General features: G+C 37.2%; 1 protein-coding gene across 1 annotated transcript in view; it reads right to left on the minus strand.

The window, feature by feature from the left end:
• Window positions 1-14,107, minus strand: part of BIRC6 (baculoviral IAP repeat containing 6) — a 269,615-nt gene that overhangs the window by 89,758 nt on the left and 165,750 nt on the right. The window contains exons 59-62 of the mRNA XM_011984254.1: window positions 12,308-12,439; window positions 11,701-11,865; window positions 7,495-7,668; window positions 5,746-5,942 (exon numbers count right to left, since the gene is read on the minus strand). Coding sequence (XP_011839644.1) covers window positions 5,746-5,942; window positions 7,495-7,668; window positions 11,701-11,865; window positions 12,308-12,439 — 668 coding nt within the window. The remainder of the gene's footprint in view (window positions 1-5,745; window positions 5,943-7,494; window positions 7,669-11,700; window positions 11,866-12,307; window positions 12,440-14,107) is intronic.

Consider the following 14,107-nt stretch of genomic DNA (forward strand, 5'->3'; position numbering starts at 1 on the left):
TATGTGGGGTTTTCTAGATCTTACTGCTAATGATTTCCAATTTAATTCTGATGTGGTTACAGAACATACTGGGTTTGATTTTAATGTTTTTAAAATGTACTGAGACTTTTATATAGGCCAGCATACTGTCTATCTTTCTTTGGAAAGAAGTACATCCTGTAGTTGGTAAATGCTGTGTTCCATAAATGTTGGTTAGGTCCATCTAGAAGTTCTGGGTGTTTCTCCCAAAATCTCCTACATCCTCACTTTGTTTCATTTACTGAGAGATAAATGTTATAATCTATTACTGAAATGTAGATTTATCTAGTTCCTCCTTCAGTTCTATAGATTTCTGATTCATGTACTTTGAAGCTATTAAATACAAATTTAGGATTGTTATGACTTATTTTGAATTAATACTTTCATATTTAATAATCCTTTTTATTTCTTACATGCTGGTCCATAATTCAACTTTGTCATATATTAAAAAATAGGGATAGCAGCTTTCTTCTTTCAAGCACATCTCTTTAGACAGCATATACTTGGGCTTTGCTTTTTTCTCTATTCTGACAAATGTTTGCTTTTCAAATGGGGTATTTAATACACTTACATTCATTCATTCATTCATTCATTTAACTACAGAGATGGAGTCTCACTCTGTCACCCAGGCTGGAGTGCAGTGACACGATCTCAGCTCACTGCTACCTCTGCCTCCCAGGTTCAAGCAATTCTCCTGCCTCAGCCTCTCAAGTAGCTGTGATTACAGAGGTGCACCACCACTGCTGGCTAATTATCATATTTTTTAGTAGAGATGGGGTTTCACCATGTTAGCCAGGCTGGTCTTGAACTCCTGAGCTCAGGTGATCTGCCTGCCTCAGCCTCCCAAAGTGCTGGGATTACTGGCGTGAGCCACCATGCCCTGCCGTACACTGTACATTGTTGATGAGATGTTGTATCAACTCTTGATTTTAAAATCTTCCTTGGAGTGTGTTTAGTTTTGTTTAGCAGATAGGGAAATTATTGGTAGATCACCCTGAACTTAGAGGCTTTTGTAATTTATTAGAAAAGTCTATTTTGAGCCGGGCGCGGTGGCTCAAGCCTGTAATCCCAGCACTTTGGGAGGCCGAGACGGGTGGATCACGAGGTCAGGAGATCCAGACCATCCTGGCTAACACGGTGAAACCCCGTCTCTACTAAAAAATACAAAAAACTAGCCGGGCAAGGTGGCGGGCGCCTGTAGTCCCAGCTACTCGGGAGGCTGAGAAAGGAGAATGGCGTAAACCCGGGAGGCGGAGCTTGCAGTGAGCTGAGATCCGGCCACTGCACTCCAGCCTGGGCTACAGAGCGAGACTCTGTCCAAAAAAAAAAAAAAAAGAAAAGTCTATTTTGATTGTTCCCTTATTTCTCAAGTGAATCTTCATTAGGATGTAGCCTTTACTCTCAATGTATGGGCCATTTGGAATTCCAATGGAAAAGTCAAGATTTTTATCTCTGAGCAGGACTAAAACTGCAAATTGTATGCTCTCTGTGATAGACAGCAGCTGAAATCTCTGTACAGCTTTTTCAGCATTCTAGTTCATGCTTGCTCTCAAAATGCCTATGTTTAATAATTCTGGAGCAAGCTAGAGATGTGCAGAATTTGGAGCTGCTCAGCTTTGGCTTCCTCCTTTCTGAATTCCTATTTTCCAGCCAGTATGGAAGAATCAAACTCCAGCCAATACGACTGTGGCTTAAGTCTGAGTTCTACCTCTACCACCTAACAAAGACTGAGGGATACCCCCGAGAAAAGCTGTATAGACACTAATATCACTGAATGTGATTCTATTAATTCTGTGTTTAAATCCTCTTAAATTCTGTCTTTAAATTTCTGCCTGTTTCTAGTTGCTCTTCAAAGCCTTTAAGTAACTTTTAAAATATATTTTGTCTAGAGTTTTTAACTATAGAGACAACAGAGTTAATCCCATACTTGTTATTCTGCCATCACTGATTTTTGAGAGGCGATGGGCAAGGTGGGTGAAGAATTGTAGAAAATGTTCTCCAATGGGTATAAAATTCTAGGATGACAGATTGTTTTGCTTTACCTTGTTGCTTACTGTCTTCTAGCATTTTTAAAGTTGTAATTCCCTGGCTCATATAGTTTCTGTTGAAAGGCCAGTTGTTAGTGTTATTGCTGCTGTTTTGAAAATATAGGTCACTTCCTTTGTGGCTGGCTTTAATATTCTTTCATTGCCTTAGAATTTTTCTTTTTGGGGGGATGAGGTCTTGTTATGTTGCCCAGGTGGTCTGGAACCCATGGGCTCAAGTAATCCTCCCACTTCAGTCTCCTGCGTAGCTGGGATTTCAGGGATGCACCACAGTGGCCAGCTGTCTTTGTTTTTAATCACTTTTACCATGACAGTTCCAGGCATGCATATCTTGCATGAAGTTAACAGTTTCTTACATGTTGAATTGAGATTTAAGTTTTATATCTATTTGGGAAATTTTTCTTCTTCTCAATATTGTTTCTGTCCATGTTTCAACTCACTCTTTTTCTGGGTCTATAAATTCAGGTACATTAGAATTTTTCACTTCAATCCATATAGCTCTTATGTTCTTTTCATTCCTCACACTTTCTATGCTTCAGTTTGAACCATTTCTTTTTTTTTTTTTTTGAGACAAGAGTCTTGTTCTGTCACCTAGGCTGGAGTGCAGTGGCACAATCTCGGCTCACTGCAGCCTCCGCCTCCAGGTTCAAGCGATTCTACTGCCTCAGCCTCCCAAGTAACTGGGATTACAAGTGCCCACCACCACATCCAGCTAATTTTTGTATTTTTAGTAGAGACGGGGTTTCACCAAGTTGGCCAGGCTGATCTTGAACTTCTGACCTCAGGTGATCTGCCTGCCTCGGCCTCCCAAAGAGCTGGGATTACAGGCGTTGGCCGCTGCACCAAGCTGAATGATTTCTTTTGATACATCTTCCAGTTCACTACTGTTATTATCTGCAGTGTCTCTTTTCTGTTTTTTTTTTGAGACGGAGTTTCATTCTTGTCGCCCAGGCTGGAGTGCAATGGCGCCACCTCGGCTCACTGCAACCTCCACCTCCCGGGTTCAAGCAATTCTCTTGCCTCGGCCTCTTGAATAGTTGGGATTACAGGCACCTACTACCACACCGGGCTAATTTTTGTATTTTTAGTAGAGATGGGGTTTCACCATGTTGACCAGGCTGATTTCAAACTCCTGACCTCGGGTAACCCTCCTGCCTTGGCCTCCCAAAGTGCTGGGATTACAGGCGTGATTACAGGATTACAGGCTGGGATTACACCATGCCTGGCCAGTGTCTCTTATTAAACACACCTAACAGTATCCCTAATTTGATATATTAGAAATTCTCAACCCATCCCATATAGCTAGTATTATCCTGACACCAAAACCAGACAAGGGCATTACAATTATAGACCAAACTCTGTATTAGTTTTCTACTGCTACTATAACACATTGCCACAAACTCAGTGGCTCAGAACAGCACAAATTTATCATTTTAAAATTCCAGAGGTCAGAAATCCAAAATAGGTCTTATGGGACTAAAATCTAAGGCTGCATTCCTTCTAGAGGCTCTTGGGAAATAATAGTTCCTCACCTTTTCCAGCTTCCAGAGACTACTCACGTTCCATGGCTGTTGGGTGCTTCCATCATCACATCATATCCTCTATTCCTGGCTTCTGCTTAGACGGCTGAGGAAATCCACGAGTTATATGCCTAATCTCTTCAAAGAGCCCTCTATGTGACTGAATACTCTGACTTTTGATGTTTCTAAGGCACTAGCAAAAAGTTGTGCAGCCTCACCCTTGGCTTACACTTCGGAGCATGCTTTTCTGATAGTGAATCTCTAAATTTTAGCACCTTCTGTCATCTGGATAGGTAATTTCACAAACTGACAAGCACTAATTGCTTGTATTTCAACAGTTCTTCTCTCAATTTGTATCTTTCCTCTCACATTTCACTATAAGCAGCAAGAAAAAAACAAGTTGTACCTTCACCACTTTGTGTGGAAATCTCAGCTAAATATCCAAGTTCATTACATGCAGGTGCTGCTTTCTACATTTAGGATACAATGAGTTAATATTTCCGCTACTATATGACAAAGATCCCTTTTCCTTCAGGTTCTGGTAACGTGTTCCTCATTTCCTTCTAAACCTCCTTGTCAGCACTTTAAACACCGTATGTATACCAAGTCTGCTTATGACAATTTAGATATTCTCTAAGACATTATAGGTTTTATCCACTATGATCCTTACTTTTATCTAGGCCCTCACTGGCAGAAGCTTTATCATCCACATTTTATCTAACAATCTGTTCAAGGTAATCTAGATTTTTTTTTAAATCATGCTACTCAAAATTATTCCATACTCTGCCAAGTACCCAATTCTAAAGTCACTTTCACATCCTTAGGTATGTATTACCAGGACCCCATTTCCAGCTACTAATCAATATAGTGAACCACACTGAATACTAAATTAGAAAAAATCATTTATGTTGAACAATAATAATGCTGAAAATGTTGGGGTCTTTTCTGCTTCAAACTTTTGAGTAATTACGTCATTGTCTAGTAAGAAATAAAATTTTACTTATTCTTGTCAATCACCTTATAACAGAGTTATATCACCTTATAATAAAAATATCTTTTTGAATAGTAGGTAAGCAATAACATAAATAAGTATTATTGGGGGTTGCATTTTGTCCTCCCAAGATATGTTCAAGTCCTAACCCCTAGTATCTATGAAGGCTACCTTATTTGGAAATAGGGCCTTTGCAGATGTAATCAAGTTAAGATGAGGAAATAACGGTTTGGAGGACCCTACATTAAATGACTGGTGTCCTTATGAGGAGAGAGAGAGATACAGGGACACACAGGAAAGATGCCCACATGATGATGTAGGCAGAAATTAAAGTGATACAGCTACAAACCAATGAACAGCAAGAACTACTGGCAACCAAGAGAAGCCAGGAAGAAGCAAGGAAGGAGTCTTCCCTAGAGCCCAAATTCAGAGGGAGCATAGCCCTGCTGACATCTTCAGACTTATATCCTCCTCAATTGTTTTAAGCCAGGCAGTTTGTGGTATTTTGGTACAGCAGCTCAGGAAACTATAATAGAGTCTAGAGCTACTATACCAAAATAAACACACACACACACACACTCACACACACACCCGACATGAAATCAAACAGAATAATTCCCCTACTTCATTCAACAAACATAAAGTTTTGTTTTTACAACTCTCCATGCACCAAACTTCCTACTGATTGATACAAGAGCATGGAAAGCACAGACACTGACAGCGTCGTAAATGAACACGGGAATAGGTTATGTTTTTAAACCACCAAAAATGGAAATGGCACCTGAAACAGGAATAAAAGGTAAACAAAAAGATACATATTGGTAGCAGTATACACTCCTATTTTACTCTATTTCCAATAATGTCTCTGATAAATATCACACTTAAAGCAGTATAGAAAAGAGAATGCTAGTGTTACAACCATGAAATCAAGATAAATGCTACAGTGTAGTAAGTTTGGCAAATGTGCTTAATCTTCAACATTTCTTCCATACCTACTAAAGGTCATGAAGCTCTGTATAGACTGATCATTGAAAGAGTTATATAATGTTCAAAAAATATAAAGCAAAGGGTATTTCTACAAAGTTAATCCAAGTACACTAAAAAACAAACATAACAAGAATGAACGGCTTAGCTACAGAATGATATACTCGATTAGGAAATCTTATCTTACCTGTTGAATTACTTCTGGATATAACATGGGTAGTCTTTCAGCAATAAGAGCCAGTCCACCCATTCCTGCAAAAACTTGTAATGGTGACTGAATGGGACAGGTTTCAAGCAAAGATTCATCCAATATCCCATCCATGCATTCATCACCTGGAGTGAGAGCCTCATCTTCTGGACAGCTAGCAAGTAAGTCTCCATGATCTAGACAATAAATTACAAATAACTGAATAGGTAAGAAAGTGTATATTTTTATAATATTCTTTCATTTACAAAAGCAGGTATTATTACTGTTTTCTTGCTACTCAAAAAAGAGCACAAAACATCATTTATTTAGATATAGCTGTATTATGGCTAGATACTACAATGACCTTTAAATGACTTATGATACTACCTTCTTTAGTCTTGTTATTGGAAGAATGGTTCATGGACTAGTAGCATGGGCATCACCTGCAAGCTTGTTTGAAATGAAGAATCTCCATTTTAACACTATGACGCAGGTCATTTGTAAGGATACTGAAGTCTGAGAAGCACTGTCCTTTAGGGCATACTTACAACTTATATCCTATGTTAAAATAAGTAAGTTCTCAAAAGTACTCATAGCAAATAATATGCTCTAAAGTATCCTATTAAGAAAAATTAATGACAAAGACTTCTCTCACTGAAAACAAAAAATTATACCATATACCGTATTAGTTTAACTCTGAATTACTCACAAAAGAAAACCAAAAGATCACGTAAGGAGACCCTTTAAACATTAAAACAAAAGAGAGAAATAATTGTGCTGCAAAACTGGGCAAAGAAAATGTACCAAAATTTGCTGAAGAATATAAAAGACCAATAACTAAAGATTGAATTTTAGTCATGAAAAAGATGGTAAGTTTAAATAAGTTCATACCATACTCACACTATGAAAATTACTTATATAGCATTTATAGGAGTAAAAAATTGGAAACAACCACAACATTTCAATGATTGGAAAACAAATAAATTTTCTTACATTTGTATAAAAAAATAGCCAATTCAAAAATGGACATTCAAAAATTTTTAAAGGAATATAAGGGCCAGGTGCGGTGGTTCATGCCTGTATCCCAGCACTCTGGGAGGCCAAGGCAGGCAGATCAGTTGTGGTCAGGAGTTACAGACTAGCCTGGACAACAAGGTAAAACCTTGTCTCTACGAAAAATATAAAAATTAGCCAGGCATGGTGGTGGGTGCCTGTAATCCCAACTACTCAGGAGGCTGAGGCAGGAAAATCATTTGAACTCGGGAGGCAGAGATTGCAATGCGCTGAGATTGCGCCTCTGCACTCCGGCCTAGGAGACAGAGCAAGACTCTTTCTCGGAAGAAAAAAAAAAAAAATTAACGGAATATATAAGTAAAAAACAGAAATATGTGATCCCAATTACATGAGAAAACATGTTTATATGCATGAAATGCCACTCAATATAAATTATAACTAAGTTGTAAGTTGAGTTTCTCACTTTTATTATAAAACAATTCACATAGCTCTCACAGAAATATTAGAAATTAAAGTACATGCACTCATAAAACAAATGATGTTATAAGAAGTAATGCAACTTAGTTTCCAAATGAAATCATGGCCATTTTTTATATTTACAAAAATTCAGTCATAAAAAAAATTATATCTTACGTTGATATAATAAAAACACAAGTCAATCAAGTCATTAGCTATAGAAATCTCTGCCTCTTTGTATGACAGTCTGTAATTTTTAAAGTAGTATTACGCACATACCTTTTTCAGGGTGTAGTCTTTTATAAGAATCTGTTTTTGATAGACTTGGGTCTGTTATAACTCTTGATCCCAATTTAACAGTCAGATCTATTGAGCGGTAACCCTGAGGAAGTTTTCGGTCATATAGGAGAGTTAAAAGCTGGGCAAGTGTCATTTCAGCTGGCAATGGCTGGCCTAAAATGATATAACTAAGTTAAATCTGGAAACCAAGAAAGAAACATTTACTTGGTTTAATTATTAACTGCTTTTATTAAATTATAGGCAAGAGTTTGATTCTGAAACCAATTTCAAAACAATTAAAAAATTCAACAGCCATTAGAAAGTTTACAAAAAGTGAGTTTATTTCTGACATATAATAATGAACAATAACGTCTACAAAGTGTTAAAAAGTCACGGGCAAAACGTAAACAAAGGAACAGACATTCCCATAAATCTGATGTGGGCCATTTTTTTCTTTAAAGGGCCAGCTAATAAATACTTTAAGCTAGGGGAGCCATATAGTCTCTGTTACAACTGCTCATCTACATTGTAGCAGAGAAGCAGTTATGGACAATACACTAGTAAACGGGCATAGCTGTATTCCAACAAAAGTTTATTCCAGGCAGAAGGGGAGACTCACATCACCTAGGTAATGGGCCATGAGAAATGTCATGTCACAAGGACCTCTCTGGACAGAGGTATCCAACCCACCAGTCAACAGTCAGTTGACCTCCACCATGAATCAACAATGTAAAGCTAAAAAGAAAAATTCCCTTGAACTGAGTTGGCAACTTCATTTTAATACAGCATGAAAATGGTGATAAAATACAGAATGGGTATCCCTCATCCAAAATGCTTGAGACTAGAACTGTTTCAGATTTCAGATTTTTTTTTTTTTTTTGCATTTTCTAATATTTGCATGTACACAATGAGTTATCTTAGGGAGGGGATCCAAGTGGAAACACAAAATTTATGTTTGTGTGTATACACACATACACACATCCCTTATATACATAGCCTTAACGTAATTTTGTATAGTAGTTTTGATTATTTTGTGCCTGTAATAAGGTTTGTGTACCCTGAACCATCAGAAAGCAAAGGTGTCACTATCTCAGCCACCCATGCCAACAATGTGTGACTGTTAGGCATCATCATCATTCCTGACTCTTAATCTACATGCTACCGATAGGCAATTGTTTTCTTACATTTATTCACATATTAAGTACTTAACAGTAAAAATATGACATACCATTAACAGAGTGAAAAAATAATGTGTCAGGGCAAATAAGCAGCATAGTAGCATCACCAGGATACCTGTTTCAGTTATTAAACAAAACCAACCACAGGACTGAGCATGGTGGCTCATGCCTGCAATCCCAGCACTTTTGGAGGCTGAGGCAGGTGAATCACCTGAGGTCAGAAGTTCAAGACCAGCCTGGTCAACATGGTGAAACCCTGTATCTACCAAATATACAAAAATTAGCCAGGCGTGGTGGCGGTCACCTGTAATCCCAGCTACTCGGGAGGCTGAGGCAGGAGAATTGCCTGAACCCAGGAGGCAGAGGTTGCACTGAGCCGAGATCACGCCATTGCGCTCCAGCCTGGGCAACAAGAGTGAAACTAAATCTCAAAAAAAAAAAAAGGAAAAAGCAACCACAAACAACAGCAGGCTTTCAGTCTTCACCTATGATGCTGTGTTTTTATTAAAAGGTTACTATAAACTGTGTTTTTTAGGTAAGAAGAAATATCAGAAGTAGCTGAGGGACCAGGAAGTGGATCCTACAGGGGATGAAGAGACATTCTGCTGGAAGGCTCTTAAAAATTCTTCTTGCAGAGTCATCTGCCTCATTAACATGGTTTTTAGCTCAGAAGACTCTCTTCAATTTTGAAAACTGACATGGTTTGTCATTCTGTTGTTAATGCACGCTGCCCTAGTCCTTCAATATGCCCACCATACATTTTCACCATGTCTTCTTCTATAAGCACCTTTTCTGTGGTGTTAACTTGATCTTCTTCGTCACTATCATCACCCTGATTCAAAACCATTTCAGCTATTTTACCACCAGTCAATGAATGAATAACGGAAGCATTATTATCAAAGTTGAAAACTTCTTTGACATCTACTTCTTCCAGCTTACTGCTGAACTCTGAAGGTATATTTTTTACACATGTAAGGAGGTCAGAAATCATTTTTTTTTCACTTGACATACAGAATCCTTCAAAGTCACACACAGTTCATCATTATCACTAAACACAGTTGCAGGCCAGAGGTTGTGCCAGGCATGCTCAACTGTGTCTTTGTCACTGTGTTCCAAGTATTGGCAACAACATATATGGCATTCTTTAAACTCCTTTCGAAAATTTTCTGTACCCATGCCTCTGTTCACTGCTGCCAGCATGCTGTTCAAGAAAGGGGATTTATATTTTCTGTTCATTGATCTAAAGATACCCTGGTCACATGGCTGAATTAATGAAGTCACATTTGGGGGAAGGTACACAGCATAAACATTAGTTTCGAGATTTTTAGCTGGAGGATGAACTGGGGGATATCAAGTAATAACAAACTCCTACATCGTTCAGTCTAGCTTACGGGCAATACATACAAGTCACTGGCACAAAATGTTTATGAAACCAATCAGAAAAGATGTCTGTGGTGATCCATACCTTTGTGTCAGCGTAACCATGGACTGGTAAGAAATTCACTCCTTGAAAACAGCAAGTGTGAAAGGTTTTGCCTATCAGAGCATGTTTGTACTTATGTATGCCAGTTGCATTAGCACATCCCAGGACAGTTATTCTATCCTTGGTATCCTTAATTCCTGGAGGGGCTGTCCCATCAACTGTAGTCCAGTGTCTTTTTTGGGACAATAACACCATAACAGTGATATTTCATCAGCATTATAAACTGTTCTGGCAGCAGATTTTCATCAGCCATGACTTTGGCAAATTTATCAAAGAACTTCTCCATTGCTTCATGATCATCAGATGCTTTATCACCAATCTTTAAAAATGTAATATCGTATCTTCTCTTAAACTTCTGCAACCAGTGTGTTGAATATTCACAGTCCCTTTCAACATTCAGTTCATCATGATAGATCGTTACTTGTTTCATGATCAGCATACCATTAAGAGGCACATGTTCACTGCCAACACTGATGGATTCACTATTTCAATACACAATAATATGTTCATGTTTAGCTTTATGAAGTGCTTTTTCTATTTTTCCTTAACCTCTATTCACCACTTGCAGCACAGAACATCAATGGTTTATCTTTGTTTGTTCAGGTCATATATGGTGGTCATTCCAACACCATACTCTCTTGAAAGATGTTTCACACTTACATTGCTGTCCAGTTTCTCCAATAGCTTGTTTTTCTGTGCTACAGATAAACATAAATACTTCCTCTTTTTATTACTATTATCCATAGGGGCATCTGGGGCCTTTTTGAAATTTCCAACACCAGAGCAAAAAAACAGTTAGGCACATACATGTTGGCACCATATGGGGCATCGTGGGAAACCTGCTGTTGGCACGTCTGGCATGCACATGTGCAATTTTGTTACCCACTGTGGATATGTAGGGGAGAATCGAGCATGCTAAAAAATACCTGAAGGGGGCTGGGAAGGTCTTTTTCCTCTTGCGGACGCTGAATAAACTGTGTGTTGTGTACCTGTGTTTAGACTGCAACCGTCATATGAGGTCAGATGTGGAATTTTCTACTTGTGTCATGTCAGCACTCAAAAAGTATCAGACACTGAATTTTTGGATTAGGGATGCTCAACCAGTTATCACCTTGAACAACAGACAGGACAGTGCTCAATAAATTTGTTTTATCTGGGAAGAACATAAGGCTTAACTACCAGTGGTCTAAGAGTTCCACTGCTTGAACTAGTCCTACAAATTTGCCCCAGGATGTTTCCTATATAACTTGTCATGAACTCACTAAATATTTATTTCATCAATCATTTCATGGCACACTGACAGAAAAACTTAGAAAACCAGTGAAATAGAAATATATAACTTGACAGTGTTAAACAGGACATGTAATAGATTACTACTTTGCTCTCACTTCTCTTCAGACGAACTGTATGGAAGAGGAAGTCTCACTAACTCATTGATCTCATCAATGGCACCTGATTAAAATGATTTTGGTGATTGTGCCTCTGATTTACATAGTTTTAAGGCTACTAAAATTTCTTTGATGTTTATTAATTGTGGAATATTACCTGCCAAGAGTTTGTGAAACAGGTGAAACACTGGGACAGTAATTATTTTGTTGGCAGCCTCTGCTCCTGAAGTACTTCCTATTTTATCAGGTATTGTCCTCCCCCTCCTGGATGGTGGGCGAGGTGGTGTAGCTGACACAGCACGTTTAGACTGAGACTTCAGCCCTAAAAGAAAAGGATCAGTAAGATTCTACATAGTCAACACACCAATATGAAGGAAAACAGTGTTTTTAAAATATTTTCATAAGGCATGCATTCCTAGCTAATGTCCAAAGACAGAAATGTTCTTTCTAATCCAATATCTCATCTCCCAATTCTATTCATCCTTCATGACAATAAATAAGTAATTTTGGCATTGCATCTGTAACTATTTTCCTAAACAGTAAAAACTACAGCTAGTTGCTATAATCTCTGAAATACAGATGACAATCCATTTAGTGGAAACTGAAAAAAAAAAAATAAAAAGATAAAAATCTAGTATTAAAACATCATTACAAGTCAGCTTTGTATGTTAGTACATTGTATTACATAAATTTCCTATAACTAAAATAGTAGTATTTTATAGAAACCCAAACAAAATCAAGATTATAAAAAATAGAAAGCATACCAGAGGCAACAACAACACTGTAATTGTCTTGAAATCCATTTTCCGCTTTAACTTTTTCTTTCTCTTCATGGTTTTTCTTTTCTTTGTCATCTTTTTGTTCACTAATTAATTTAGCTGTGATACTTGGAGTATCTGTAAGAAGATATTATCTAAAATACACTGCTTTTCCAAATCATTAAGAAGGGAAATAATAAATATTTCAGAGAAAGATTATGCAAGATAGTATTTTCCTTAATACTAAGGCAATACAAAGGAATTTAGGAGAAATAACATGAGGTAATGGCCTGATATCTAATCTTTACTGACATTGATGAAGAAGACTCACCACTGTACTGAAGCCAGAATATTTAAGTTCTAATCTTTATAAAGTATTATATACAGTATTTTAATGGTACCACCTCCAGAAACAATAAAAACCAGTAGCATGAAAACTTGCTTTATTTTAGCCATAGTTCAATGTGCTTGGCAACTGCATCTAATTCAGTCCTCACAACGTAGAAATCAAGAAAGAATGTTATTTTGAAAATGAAGAAACAGCCTTAGAAAGGCTACTGATATAATCTGTAGATGGTAAATATGGGACTCAAGTGCAAGATTTAGTCTACAGCATTAAACTAGACTTCTGCTTATACTGCAAATGAAAGTATAAAGGAACAAATGTCTGTAACCGATTTCCTGTTCTGTTAATTTTTATTTAGGCCAAACACAGGAATCTTAGACAACAAAATAATGTGTTTTAAAATTTAAAGTGTTTTACTTTAAAAAATGAGTATTAAGGGCTTTCATAGATTGTTATTACTCTCTGAATATTTCTTTCATTACTATGGCATATAGCACACCACTAAAAATTATAAAATAAATGGGTGATCATATAATGTGATTTAGTTATTAAGAAATTTAAAGGCTCAATGAATTGTTTTGAAATCACAATTTTTTTCACTATATAACTATTATCAATTCTCCAATTGTCTCTCTCTCTTTTATTTTTAGACAAAGTCTCGCTGTGTCACCCAGGCTGGAGAGCAGTGGTGTGTGTAATCACAGTTCACTGCAGCCTCAACATCCCAGGCTCAAGTGATCCTCCCACCTCAGCCTCGCAGGTAACTGAGATCACAGGCACATGCCACGAATTTCTGTATCTTTAGTAGAGAGGAGGTTTCGTCATCTTGCGCAGACTGTTGTTGATCTCTTGGGCTCAAGCCACCTGCCTGCCTCAGCCTACTAAAGTGCTGGGATTACAGGCATGAGCCACTGCATCTACCTCAATTCTCTTTTTACTTCCCTAATTTAACACAATTATGATCCAGTCTTTCATGTTAAAAAAGTTGAGATAATAAAACAATAAACAACATCTTTTGCAATAATTCCCATTTTATAGTTTTTAGTATATGAAAGTGATTTCAATTTATACAGCTTGTTAATACTAATTGCTAATTGCCTATAGACAGTTTTGTGAGGTAAAAAATTTTATACACATTGCAAATGCATGGTGCAACAATACATTTTACTTTCTAACAAAAACAACCAAGCAACCAAAAGTGGCAAACATACTGACACAGGTCAGAGTGAAACATTTAAGTAATAAGAAATTCACAAAGTTAATTCATAGCATAATCAGGTAAGAAAAACACATAAAGAATATTAGGTAATAATTTACTTAGTGCAATTAGAAGTTTAGTCAATTTTCATTTATTACCCTTATTTCAAAAGTATAAAGAATAAAAGCCATTCAAACACTGAAAAAAGTTTTCTCAACCTCCTTTTAAAACTGCTCTGGTTTCTAATATTAATTTCATTTTT

This window comes from Mandrillus leucophaeus, unplaced genomic scaffold (assembly GCF_000951045.1).
Source record: "Mandrillus leucophaeus isolate KB7577 unplaced genomic scaffold, Mleu.le_1.0 Scaffold264, whole genome shotgun sequence".
In the NCBI taxonomy this organism is placed as follows: Eukaryota; Metazoa; Chordata; class Mammalia; order Primates; family Cercopithecidae; genus Mandrillus; species Mandrillus leucophaeus.